The sequence below is a fragment of the Lolium rigidum genome, chromosome 2 (genome assembly GCF_022539505.1).
Source record: "Lolium rigidum isolate FL_2022 chromosome 2, APGP_CSIRO_Lrig_0.1, whole genome shotgun sequence".
Classification (NCBI taxonomy): domain Eukaryota; kingdom Viridiplantae; phylum Streptophyta; class Magnoliopsida; order Poales; family Poaceae; genus Lolium; species Lolium rigidum.
In genome coordinates this window covers 219,545,400-219,558,750 of record NC_061509.1, presented here as the reverse complement: position 1 = coordinate 219,558,750, position 13,351 = coordinate 219,545,400, and the positions used below count along the sequence as shown (strand labels likewise).

At 43.8% G+C, this 13,351-nt stretch overlaps 1 protein-coding gene and 1 non-coding gene across 2 annotated transcripts; one reads left to right on the top strand and one right to left on the bottom strand.

Moving 5' to 3' along the window:
* Window positions 1–1,040: 1,040 nt before the first annotated feature.
* On the bottom strand, window positions 1,041–1,146 carry LOC124693711. The gene has a single exon (XR_007000171.1). It is a non-coding gene; the product is annotated as a small nucleolar RNA R71 (small nucleolar RNA).
* Window positions 1,147–5,580: 4,434 nt separating this feature from the next.
* Window positions 5,581–12,963, top strand: LOC124688160 (3-hydroxy-3-methylglutaryl-coenzyme A reductase 1-like). The gene is made up of 4 exons (XM_047221876.1): window positions 5,581–6,389; window positions 11,062–11,243; window positions 11,730–12,076; window positions 12,420–12,963. Exons 1-4 carry the CDS (start codon window positions 5,581–5,583, stop codon window positions 12,660–12,662), a joined length of 1,581 nt encoding a protein of 526 aa, XP_047077832.1. The 3' UTR covers window positions 12,663–12,963.
* Window positions 12,964–13,351: the final 388 nt, after the last annotated feature.

Below are 13,351 nucleotides of genomic sequence, written 5' to 3'. Positions count from 1 at the left end.
AGCAACCACGGCGCGACTTCAACTTCGTCGGCCATGGCAACTTTTCTTGTAGTGTTGCCTACTTGTATCACAATAAGAGGGGGTTATAATCACATATTTATTCCATTTTTCGCTATTTCATCATGCACACTCACTATATCACCATGATCTCCCCGCCCTAATCTCTTTTCTCAACTTTGAACGAAGTTCGTTACCTTTCATTTACACTATTTACTCTCTAGTTTACGCTCTATTTCTAGCAAATCATTTCTCACTAACCACTTTCAATTTCAATATTTGCGGTCAATTCACTAAAGACTAGTGATATCTTGGGTCCAACAAAAACGCCCATAATAAAAAATTGCTTATGCTCCTTCATTGGGATTCGATATAAAACTGGAATAATACTTCCGCGAATATGTGCTCTGACGAACTTTGTGATCTTGTAGGTCATCAAGCTATTTTCTGGCACCATTGCAGGGGTTCCAAGTGTTGTTTTATTGACACTGTTGGGACCGCCAATGCTCTGTGTATACGATAGAGGGTCGACTCTCTCTAGGAGAGCTTCTTTTCCTTGACATTTTGAGTGGGTGCCCGACGAGAGACATTAGGAGTTTGTAGAGAACTCTATGAATTCAAAAATTGTTGACTTAAGGTCAATGATGGCAAGCTTGACTATTACACCCGAGCCTAGAAAGACTATGAGGGAATATGGTTCTCCATCTAAAACAGTTATCAAAATTCCTATAGTTATTCCTGAGGTATATGCTAATGAATACTGCATCGGTATGGGTCTTATCTACCAAGTGCAGCATCATGTTTTTGCAGGAGAAGAAGGAGAAGATCCTAGATTACATTTATCAATATTTTATTTTCTTTGTAGGACTTTTAAACAAAATGGATTATAGTTGGATTTTTTTGTTGAAAAAATTTCATTGTTCATTGAAGCGCAAGGTTCTTGCCTGGTTACAATGATTGCCACATCGATATATAACCACCAATTGGGAAAAGTGTGTCACTTTTCTTTTTGCAGAAATTTACTTCTTAAGGGAAAATGATGTAGGCCAGAAAAGACATAGCAGGTTTTACTCAGAAGACTGGGGAAAGTTTTCCCAACATTATTGGAGATTTTAGGATCTTATTAAATCTTCCCCTAATCATGTTCTTTCCGAGTTTTTTATTTATCACACAGTTTATAATGGTTTGAATGGTGATTCCAATCATCTACTTGATGGAAGTGAATGAGAATTTTTATGTTCCTTTCACCAAATCAAGGAATTTTTTAATAGAAGTTATATCTCTTAATGAAAGATCAATACTATCTTCCCGAAGAAAAACAACAAGAGAGAGGGATACACGTGCTAGCCGACAAAAATGTGAAGGGGGCAAAAGATTGCTTGAAGAACCACATTATTCTTGTCACTGAGATTCAGAACTTTACGTAGAGCTTGCTAGTGAATATGAATAGAAATATAGAATCCATTTAGCTTTGCAACAATATAAGTATGAATAAGAAAAATGGCAACGAGATTCATGATTGTATCAGTTTCCAAGAGAAAATTCTTTATGAACTAAATGCAGAAATAGATGATATATGTCGAGTTATTGAACATTTGAAAATGCATTCAAGTATGGTTAATACTCAATTGGACCAAATAGCTAAGACTTGGGCCCTTATTTTTAAACAAAAGGGTTTAAGAAGAACTGTTCTTAGCAACGTTGTTACTATATGGGTGCTATAGTGCACGGACTGGTTCGAGGAAGAACAAGCGCAAAAGCAAAAGGATGCCCAAGAAATGTTTCAGGAAGAAGACAACTTGATTGATCCACAACATGATGTTGAGTTAGAAGTGATTGTGAAAAAAAGAGAACAAGAACACGAGGGACAAGAAAGCGAAGACGAAGAGGAAGAAGAGCCAAATGATTAAAAAACTGAAATGTTAGGTGATAAAGACAAGGAAGAACCAAGTCGCGAGCAAGAAGAAAAGATTATAATTGCTAAAAAAAAGAATAGCAACAAATCATATACCATAGTTATCACTGAAATGCCTTCTCGGACAAATATTTCATTTTTGAAACAAATATTTACACCATTGCTTAGATATTACGACAATTGCAGTGAAAATAACAGTGAGGTTCAACTGTTCAGGTCATCCCTAGAAGTCTTTTTTAACATAATCCCTAGAAGATAGTTTAGTGCAACAGAGCTGGTACATCCATAGCTCTTTGTGTCAAAGCATATACCATAGTTAAGGATCTTATTAAGTTTCCTGTTGATCACACATCAATATCTGGTTGAAGACCAGATACCTAGCTCTATGAGTGGAGACCTAAGGAGTCAACTTCAAAGCCGTTGCATCATATATTAGAACAAACTACAACTATATTAGATATGGTTATTAAGAATAATTTGTTGAGCGCGTGATAATAGTAAAGGAAGAATGGTATTTTTTGGATTTAATTTCCATATCTGAATGTGAAATGCTAGATAATTTGCAGTTGTTGGTTGATTAATTAGAATAGGCATGAGAGTCTGGCACTTCCATTGCGGTCTGTGGATCATCTTGAAGGTAGTAATTTTAATAATCAGTTTAGTAGAATATATGGAAGTCTATAATTAATCCATGGAACAGAAACTCCTTTGCTTTTTGTGTTCATGTTGTTATGGTAAAATACCGCGACCACAAAACTCGATTGGATATATTTCATTAGTTCTGATAAAGGGAATATATTAATATTAGAAGATACCAATTACATCCAGCCTCTGCAACAACGTACCGCTCTAATGGCAATACGGATGCACACAACCAAAAAAGAAAAAAAAAACTAAGAAAAAAGAGTCCCGCCACAACATTCTAGCCCTAACAACATCAATACAACCAACACCATGACAACACCTGAACTTCAGGCTCTTCATTAGTTACTCCTTGCACATTCTCTTTTGACCTAACCAACCAAACATACATTTAACAATAGTTTGCAAACTGTTTGTACACGTCGACATACTATAGAATATAAATGCTAACATATATAAAGACTATAAGAAACTAGGAAGAAAGAACATCAACTACATTGTAGATTCGGTACAAATCCAGTAGCAGTCTAGCAGAAGAAAAAACCAGTTTCAATGCCAACGTCAGTAACGGCCTGTCACTCTACAAGTACAATACAATTTTTTTTTGATAATTCTTGATATCCCTTTTAACAATCACGTACAATACAAATTAGAATCATTCTCAAGTGGTTTCTATATTCACATAACGAACCAAGAACCAGATGGTGATTCAAGAACAAGCACGCTCCACCTGAAGATTGTATCAAGCTATGAGTGGATCTATTAACCTACATGAAACACTACAATACTGAATGCACGAAAAAGGGCCATGAGAAATAGGATAGACCATTCAATTAAAACACATGATCAAAATCATAGCACATCACCGTGAGATTGAACTCCATCATAGAAAACAACTCTTTGAGCGTTTGGGAAAAGGGTGTGAATACGTCCTTGGTGGCTAGTGGCCCCTCGAGCGGTTGCCTGGAGTCAAAAGCGATAGACCCGCCTTCATGAAGCAGCGACGTGCAAGCTCCAATGCATCAACATCGCCAGTGACTTCAATAGCGGGCCAGGACGGACGACGTCGTTGTGGCAGACGAGGAGCTGAAACGCATAAAGAGGCAACAACCCATGCAACTATGGTGGCGTCTAGTGAGGACCCATGCGAGGAAGGGGCGGCGAAGTCGTAGGTGCCATGGTGTCCGGGGGCTTCGCATGGGGAAGCCGCGGTAGTGTCTAGTGGAGGCGGATCATGGGGGGCAAGTAGAGAAGTGGATCGAGGGATACCGGCAATGCGAGGGAGGATTGCAAAGAAGGAGCGTGCAAGCGGGGACGAGGACGACAAAAGGGGAATGGGGAGAGGAAATGGGGCACTGATTCGGTGGTAATTGATCCGTTAAATCAGGGCATGCGGAGGGGGCACAGAGCAAGATTTGGCAGGAGTCCGCTTTGCTGAACATTGCATCAGAACCATTTGATTAGATCATAGATAATCAGGGTGATTTGGACTGTTGATATCATTTAAGGGAAAAGATCTTACGGTGCTGGTTAAGCCGTGTACGCAAAGTTTGGTGGACGTAATAAAGTTCATGTTTGCTCTTTTGTAAGTAGTGTAGAGGAGCTGAGGCGCATAAAGAGGCAACAACCCATGCAGCTACAGTAGCGTCCAGTGAGGATCCACATGAGGAAGAGGCGGCGGAGTCGCATGCACAGTGGCGTCTGGGGGCTTGGCATAGGAAAGCCGCGGCCTACCAATAGCGTCGCAGAAGGGGCAACAACCTCCATTGGAGCGGCATCATGAGGGGAAAGTAGATAAGTGGATCAGGAATGCCAACAATGCGAGCGTGGATCAAAGAAGGAGCATGCAAGCGAGGACGGGGACAACAAACATGGAATGGGGAGAGGAATTGCAGCATTGATTCGTTGGTGATTGACCCGCTAAATCAAGGTGTGCTGAAGGAGACGCGGAGCAAGATTTGGCGGGAGTCCGCTCGGCTGAACATTATATTAGAACCGTTTGATTAGATCGCAAACAATCAAAGTGATTTAGACCGTTTGATATCGTTAAAGTAAATGATTTGACTGTGTTGGTTAAGCTACGTACGCAAAATTTGGTGGAATAAGGAAGTGTTTGCTCTTTTGTAAGCAGTGTAGACAGAGATGGGCTATTCTTAGAGTGTGGCGGATTTAACTGTTGCGTGTTTGCAGAAGAAGGTGGGGGATTAGGCCATTTGAAGAACGGGATGGCGCTGGCCTTTGATCCGGTGTGAAGAGGCTTGGGGGGCTTCTTCGGCCGATGTTCTTTGTCCGGTTAGATCCAGTCCTACGAGATTGGTGACTATCACGGCTCGTTAGCGCATTATGGCTAGAGATTTCTTCAGCGTCAAAGAATGGATCAGGTGCTGATGCTATTCTTCTATGTCGACGGTGAAGGATGTGTGTGCTTGGTAGTTGTGGCAGTATAACCATGTGTTTCTATTGATTGTACACGTGCCAATTTTATATTATTATGTTTATGAATACAAGTAACGTATTCCATAAGATTCCATGTTATCAAGATAACCAAGATATGTATTTGGTGACGAGGATACCGAGGATACCGTGGGGTAGTAGTTGTATTTGGTTCGTCTGTCCTCCACGGGAATGGAGATACGACCAAACGTGCTGGTCCTGGTCGTCTTCTTGCAAGAAAAGAAAGGGAAGAAGAGCATACGTCGGCCGCGAGGGCACCGTGGTCCGTGTCACGCCGAACATCTGAGGGACCTCCACCTCCGCACTTGCGTCTTCCGTGCACACCAAGATCCCCGCCGTCCACTCCCAGCCGTCCGATCCCCTCGCCGGCCGTCCATCCGCCAACCGACCATCTCTTCCCCCGCACACGGCACACGCGCTTCCCGACTCCCGAACCAACACACAGCGGCAGGCAACACAGACGGCACACATTGCAGGCAGTCACACAGGTGCTCCGCCTCCGCCTCCGGCTCGCTCGCTCGCTCGCCCGACCCCCCGCGCGCGGCGAGCGACCCGGCTCCGGCTACACAGACATGGTCGCGCGCCGGATCGCCGGCCGCATCGCGGCGGCGCGCCGGGCCCTCACCGCGCCCCTCCCGACGCGGATCACCAACGGCCTCGCCATGGCCTCGCTCCTGCTCTCCTCCTGCGACCTCCTCCGCCTCTGCAGCCACCGGGACCGCCACCTCAGCTTCCCCCCCGGCGGCCGCGAGTTCGCCACCGTCGTCTTCCAGCTCGGCTCCGTCCTCTACCTCCTCAGCCTCATCGCCATCCCCCTCGCGCACTCCCAGGCGCCGCCCGCCAGCTCGCCGCCGGAGACGCCGCCCGTCACCCCGAATTCAAAGCCCGACCGCCCGGACGACGGGGACGAGGAGATCGTGGCCGCCGTGGTGTCCGGCGCGCTCCCGTCGCACCGTCTCGAGGCGCAGCTCAAGGACTGCCGCCGCGCCGCCAGGCTGCGGCGGGAGGCGCTGCGCCGGATCACGGGGCGGGGCGTCGAGGGGCTCCCGTTCGACGGGATGGACTACCAGGCCATCCTGGGCCAATGCTGCGAGATGCCCGTCGGGTTCGTGCAGCTGCCCGTCGGGGTCGCCGGCCCGCTGCTCCTGGACGGCCGCCACTACCACGTCCCCATGGCCACCACCGAGGGCTGCCTCGTCGCCAGCGTCAACCGCGGGTGCAGGGCCATCGCCGCGTCCGGGGGCGCCGACAGCGTGCTGCTCAGGGACGCCATGTCCCGCGCGCCCGTCATCAAGATGCCCAGCGCCAAGCGGGCGGCCGAGCTCAAGATGTTCGTCGAGGCGCCCCCCAATTTTCAGGCGCTGGCTGCCGAGTTCAATAAGTAGGTCTCTCACTCTCGGTCTTTGATTTATCAGTATTCTGTGACTGCTCATAAAAAAATGCATTCTTTGCTTGCCATGTCATGTTCTCGATCAGTATGGTGTGTGGTGCTCATAGCTAGACGTAGGTAGAACTGCATGTTTTTTAAAAAAGTTCAGGTGATTGCACAGCAAAGCAGGTCCCTTTCTCATACAGTTGATGATGATGGGGTAGAGGCCACAATGCATTATTATTGCCTTATTGCACATGCACTTGTTAGGGCAACTATAACGGCTTTATCGGCTAGGTATCGCCTGATCCACCCTTTTGGTAGTAGCTATCTGCGATAAATGCCAGTTTATACCTTTTCGACGGTGTCGATCCTGAATTGTCGCTTTGCGTTTCCTCAAACCTTGGAAAACGGCAACACAGTGTCGGTTTGCGCCTCTCAAACTTCAGAGCATGTCAAATTGATGTCATCCTCTCCACTTTGAACGCTTAGCGAGTGCACGTGCATCCTTGATCCATCCTTTTGGTAGTGGCTATCTGCTATAAATGCCAGTTTATACCTTTTCGACGGTGTCGATCTTGAATTGTCGCTTTGCGTTTCCTCAAATCTTGGGAAATGGCAACACAGTGTTGGTTTGCGCCTCTCAAACGTCAGAGCATGTCAAATTGATGTCATCCTCTGCACTTTGAACGTTTAGCGAGTGCACGTGTATCCTTGATCCATCCTTTTAGTAATTATATCTTTTCGACATTATTGACCCTGAATTGTCGCTTTGCGTTTCCTCAAACCTTGGGGAACGGCAACACAGTGTTGGTTTGCGCCTCTCAAACTTCAGAGCATGTGAAATTGATGTCATCCTCTCCACTTTCAACGCTTAGCGAGTGCACGTGCATCCTTGATCCATCCTTTTGGTAGTGGCTATCTGCTATAAATGCCAGTTTATACCTTTTCGACAGTATCGACCCTGAATTGTCGCTTTGCGTTTCCTCAAACCTTGGGGAACAGAAATAAAGTGTCGGTTTGCGCCTCTCAAACTTCTGAGCATGTCAAATTGATGTCATCCTGTGCACTTTGAACGTTTAGCGAGTGCACGTCTATCCTTGATCCATCCTTTTCGTAGTACCTATCTGCGATAAATGCAATTGTCGCTTTGCGTTTCCTCAAACCTTGGGGGACGGCAACGAAGTGTCGGTTTGCGCCTCTCAAACTTCTGAGCATGTCAACTTGGTGTCATCCTTTGCACTTTGAACGTTTAGCGAGTGCACGTAGCTATCTGCGATAAGTACCAGTTTATACCTTTTCCACAGTATCGACCCTGAACTGTCGCTTTGCGTTCCCTCACGGGAACGACAACAAAGTGTCGGTTTGCACCTCTCATGCTTCAGAGCATGTGAAATTGATGTCATCCTCTCCACTTTGAACGTTTAGCGAGTGCACGTGTATCCTTGATCCATCCTTTTGGTAGTAGCTATCTGCGATACATGCCAGTTTATACCTTTTCAACAGTATCGACCCTGAGTTGTCGCTTTGCCTTTCCTCAAACCTTGGGGAATGGCAACAAAGTGTCGGCTTGCGCCACTAAACGTCAGAGCATGTGAAATTGATGTCATCCTCTCCACTTTGAACGTTTAGCGAGTGCACGTGTATCCTTGATCCATCCTTTTGGTAGTAGGTGTCTGCGATAAATGCCAGTTTATACCTTTTCGACAATATCGACCCTGAGTTGTCGCTTTGCGTTTCCTCAAACCTTGGGGAACGGCAACGAAGTGTCGGCTTGCGCCTATAAACTTCTGAGCATGTGAAATTGATGTCATCCTTTGCACTTTGAACGTTTAGCGAGTGCTCGCGTATCCTTGATCCATCCTTTTTGTAGTAGCTATCTGCTTTATACCTTTTCGACAGCATCAACCCTGAATTGTCGCTTTGCGTTTTCTCAAACCTTGGGGAACGACAACAAAGTGTCGGTTTGCGCCCCTCAAACTTCTGAACATGTGAAATTGGTGTCATCCTGTGCACTTTGAATGTTTAGCGAGTGCACGTGTATCCTTGATCCATCCTTTTGGTATTAGCTATCTCCGACAAATGCTAGATTATACCTTTTCGACAGTATCGACCCTGAATTGTCGTTTTGCGTTTCCTCAAACCTTGGGGAACAGCAACAAAGTGTGGGTTTGCGTTTCTCAAACTTCAGAGCATGTGAAATTGATGTCATTCTGTGCACTTTGAACATTTAGCGAGTGCACATGTATCCTCCATCCATCCTTTTAGTAGTACCTATCTGTGATAAATACCAGTTTATACCTTTTCGACAGTCTTGGCCCCAAATTGTCGCGTTGTGTTTCTTCAAACCTCGGGAAACCGCAATAAAGTGTCGGTTTGCGCCTCTCAAATTTCAGAGCATGTGAAATTGATGTCATCCTGTGCACTTTGAACGTAACGTTTAGCGAATGCACGTGTTTCCTCTTTCAGAGAATCAGGATGCATATTTTCTGTCGATTTATGGTGTGTAGAATATCAATCATCTCATTTTGTTGATGAAGGGCTTACTGCAAATGCACTTGTTAAGGCAACTATAACGGCTTTACCGGCCTATTGAGGTAGCATCATTAGCATTTCATATATTGGCTTATTCATCCGATTGGTACTAGCTAACTGTGATAAATGCCAAATTATACCTTTTCTACAGTATTGACTCTGAATTGTCGCTTTGCGTTTCCTCAAACCTTGAGGAACGGGCAAAAAGTATCGTTGTGCGCTTCTCAAACTTCAGAGCATGAAATTGATGTCATCTTGTGCACTTTGAACCTTTAGCGGCTGCACCTGTATCCTCCTTCAGAGGTTCAGGATGCATATGTTCTGTCAATTTATGGTGTGTAGAATAATCAATCATCTCATATGGTTCATGATGGGCTTATTTCACATGCACTTGTTAAGACAACTAGAGCGGCAATATTGCCCAATCCATCCTTTTGGTACTAGCTAACTGCGACAAATGCCAGTTTATACCTTTTCTGCAGTATTGATCCCAAACTGTCGCTTTACGTTTCCGAAAACCTCGGCAAACGGCAACAGTGTCTGTTTGCGCTTTGAAACTTCAGAGCATGTGAATTTGATGTCATTTTGTGCACTTTGAACCTTTGGCCGGGGCATGTGTATTCCTCCTTCAGAGGTGCCGGATGCATATGTCCTATCGATTTGTGGTGTGTAGAATATTTGACAATCTCATTTGGTTGATGATGGGTTTATGCACATACACTTTTTAAGGCAACTATAACGGTCTAACCAGCCTATTGAGGCAACAGTAGCATTATATTGCCTTACTCATCATTTTGGTACTGGCTAACCGCAATAAATGTCAGTTTATACCTTTTCTGCAGTATTGACCCCAATTTGTCGCTTTGCGTTCCCTCAAACCTCGGGGAACAGCAACAAGGTGTCGGATTGTGCACTTGAACCTTTAGCGAGTGCACGTGATCCTCTTTCAGAGGTTCAGGATGAATATGTCTTGTCGATTTGTGGTGTGTAAAATAATCGATCATCTCATTTGGTTGATGATGGGATTATTGGACATGCACACTTAAAACAGCTTTACCGGCCTATTGAGGCATCACTAGCATTATATTTCCTGATTCATCCTTTTGGTTCTAGCTAAACGTGACAAATGCCAGTTTATATCCTTTCTGCCGTATTATTGACCCCAAATTGTCGCTATGGTTTCCTAAAACTTCAGGGAACGGCAACAAAGTGTCGTTTTGCGCTTCAAAATTTCGGAGCCTGCGCAATAGATGTCATCTAGTTCCCTTTGAACGTTTATCTGGTGCATGTGTATCCTCTTTCAGGATGCACATTACACATGTTCTGCAAGTTTACGGTTTGTGTAGAATATTCAGCATAGTATTACTTAACCTCTAGATAACTGCCGGTCCACGTGTAGAAGTTTTTAATGTTGTCATTTAGTATTCAGAATTAGGGTATTGTTAGTTCACACCGTTTCATAGGGCGGTCTTTATGTTATTAGTTTCTGTCATTTCAAAGTCTTCAGAAATCATGGAAATATTTGTTGCCATCGTCAGATGTTAGCTTCGATAATTGCTTACCAATTGTTGCATTTGTGAGCATCCATGCGAACTTCAGAATTGGTACTAATAAGTTTGACAAATGGCCTCTTTATTAGCTTGTGTTTTAGCATTTGAGTTCTCTCATTTCAGATAAAAGGTGCATTGTATATTTTCCTAATTCTACATTTACTTTGATTTCTAAAATACATTAGTTCACTACTATGTAACCCCTATGACAATATCTAAGCTTTCCCCCATTTTGATCCTTTTGTTTTTATCTGTCAAGTCATTGACAGGTTAGAGACATAGGATGTTATTTGTACCAAACAGATGGCTCTTTGGTTCTTATACAGTGTTTGCTCCTTTGGTGCAAATGTTTGAACACTAGTTGCATTTTTGCAAACGTCTTTTACTCCTTGTGTGATTTGTGTCATCAGTACTGAAGCTTGTTATCATATTACATATCAATTAATTATGAATCAAGCATATGTATACTATAAATCCTCCAATATTCTGTATGTTTCATTGACCTCATTTTTTAGCTGAATTAATAATACATGTAATGTAATGATAAACTTTTATAGAAGTTTAACAACCAAGTTGTTCAAAATGTTCTGTATCCACAGATCAAGCAGATTTGGTAGGCTTCAAGGTATTCAGTGTGCACTAGCTGGAAGAAACCTTTACATGAGGTTTACCTGCAGTACTGGTGATGCTATGGGGATGAATATGGTGTCCAAAGGTGTCGAGAATGTCTTGGGATATCTGCTGAACAACTTCCCCGACATGGATGTCATCAGCATTTCTGGTTTCAACTCTTTCTTCTTTTATGTCAAACTGCAGCTAATTTTACATTCTTTGTTTGCAAACCAATACATCCTTTTAGCAGATAACTAAAACATTGTTGTTCTGGAATTCTAGTAGAATGCTGGGCAACAGGCATGACACACTGAAAGAATTATTTGATCAATGCATTCAAGCCATATATTTTATCCCCGTCTGGTTAAGCTGTAACATGAGAAAATTGTTCGAATAGTATATGTTATTAGGTGGACTTGATTTTTTTCTATGTACTCATTTCCTGTTAGCTTAAATACCTTGAGTGTACAATTGAAGCTTGCTGTGATGAAAGGAAAACAATGAACTTGCTAACTTTCTTTTGTCTTGGAGCAAACTTATTGTAGTCTTATTTACGATATATTTTACAGTGGACTAGCTCAGGATGAATAGTGCCTATTATCACCATTGTTCTCTGCCCGGCATTTGCAAAATGAATTAACTTTGGGTATATCAGGTAATTACTGTTCAGACAAGAAGCCTACTGCTGTAAATTGGATAGAAGGACGCGGGAAATCTGTTGTTTGTGAGGCTACAATTAAAGGAAGTGTTGTACAGAGTGTTCTAAAGACCACCGTGGAAAAACTTGTCGAGCTTAACATTGTCAAGAATCTAGCTGGATCAGCTGTAGCTGGAGCTCTTGGAGGTTTCAATGCCCATGCAAGCAATATCGTAACTGCTCTATTCATCGCAACTGGCCAGGATCCCGCGCAAAATGTTGAAAGCTCACAGTGCATCACCATGTTGGAGGCAGTGAATGAAGGAAATGATCTCCACATCTCTGTGACCATGCCATCCATCGAGGTGATCCTTTTTTCCTTTCAGTTCATGGTAACTGGAATCAAGTTCCTACTCTAGGTAGATTGTAGCAGTCTGTCATCACCAATCGTCATTGAAATGATCAATTCTTTAGCCAAGATGCCTTGCCCATTATCTATTTCTTCATTCAGATATGAGGGCTAGAAATTGATATTGTTTATCCATTTTACTTCCCCCACTTCTTTAAAAGTTCTCCAATCACACAACCATTCGTTTTTTTTGCGTCATGCTTCATAATCAGTAAGATCATGATGGCACTGCAATCCTTCATTAGTACGGTCTCACACTAAGTTGTCCATGTTAAATTATTCAGTTTTTGTTTCTTCAGGTTGGCACAATTGGGGGTGGCACTTGTCTTGCCTCACAGTCTGCCTGTCTGAACCTGCTTGGTGTGAAAGGTTCCAATCATGAGTCACCCGGCGCAAACGCTAAACTTTTGGCCACCATTGTAGCCGGCAGCGTACTCGCCGGCGAGCTCTCCCTCCTCGCTGCTCTGGCCGCTGGCCAGCTTGTGAAGAGCCACATGAAGTACAACCGATCCAGCAAAGATGTTGCCAAGGCTGCTTCTTGAGCAGCCCCCCGTCCAGTGCTGAACATATTTGGACAGGAGAATCACCAGACAGCAAGCGTGTCGACAAGCAAAGCAAATCAGCAGAGTAGAGAGACTTACCTGTACATACTGCTGATTAAGCGAGTGAGACTTGTCCAGAGTCGTCTCAGGTTGCGGGTGTCAGTCGCAGCCTGTGTTTCTAGCATAAATTTGTGGAGAAAAACACCTGACTTATCGTGCAGCTTGTGATTGTAATTTTGTTTGCGTGACATTGCAGATGCTTATGTTTGTATTGTGTAACAAATTAGACCCCCCCTTTTCGGCTCTTTTATAGTAGCAGATCAGAATATCAGACTAACTTGTGATTGATGTTGCTATTCCTTTTATGCGGTATAGCTATTTATTTTGTCTGCAGCATGAAGTTTCGCTGGTCGTGTTGTGCTCTCTGGTTGTCCACGTTGACGATTGCAATAATATAACAGTTCAACGAAGTCATTAGGATATCTACCCTCTTTAATTCAAAAACATGAACTAACTTTTCCAAAATGATCATGTTATACAGAACCTAATGACATGAGCGAACCTAGCACCCCTGAAGCCACCCAGGCTTGCCGACGGTAACCTTGTGTTATCAACCTTAAGCTTCTTTGTCCAGGCTTCCGAAAGTTTCTGTGTCCGCCAATGTTAATGGGTGACCCAATTGCATCTCT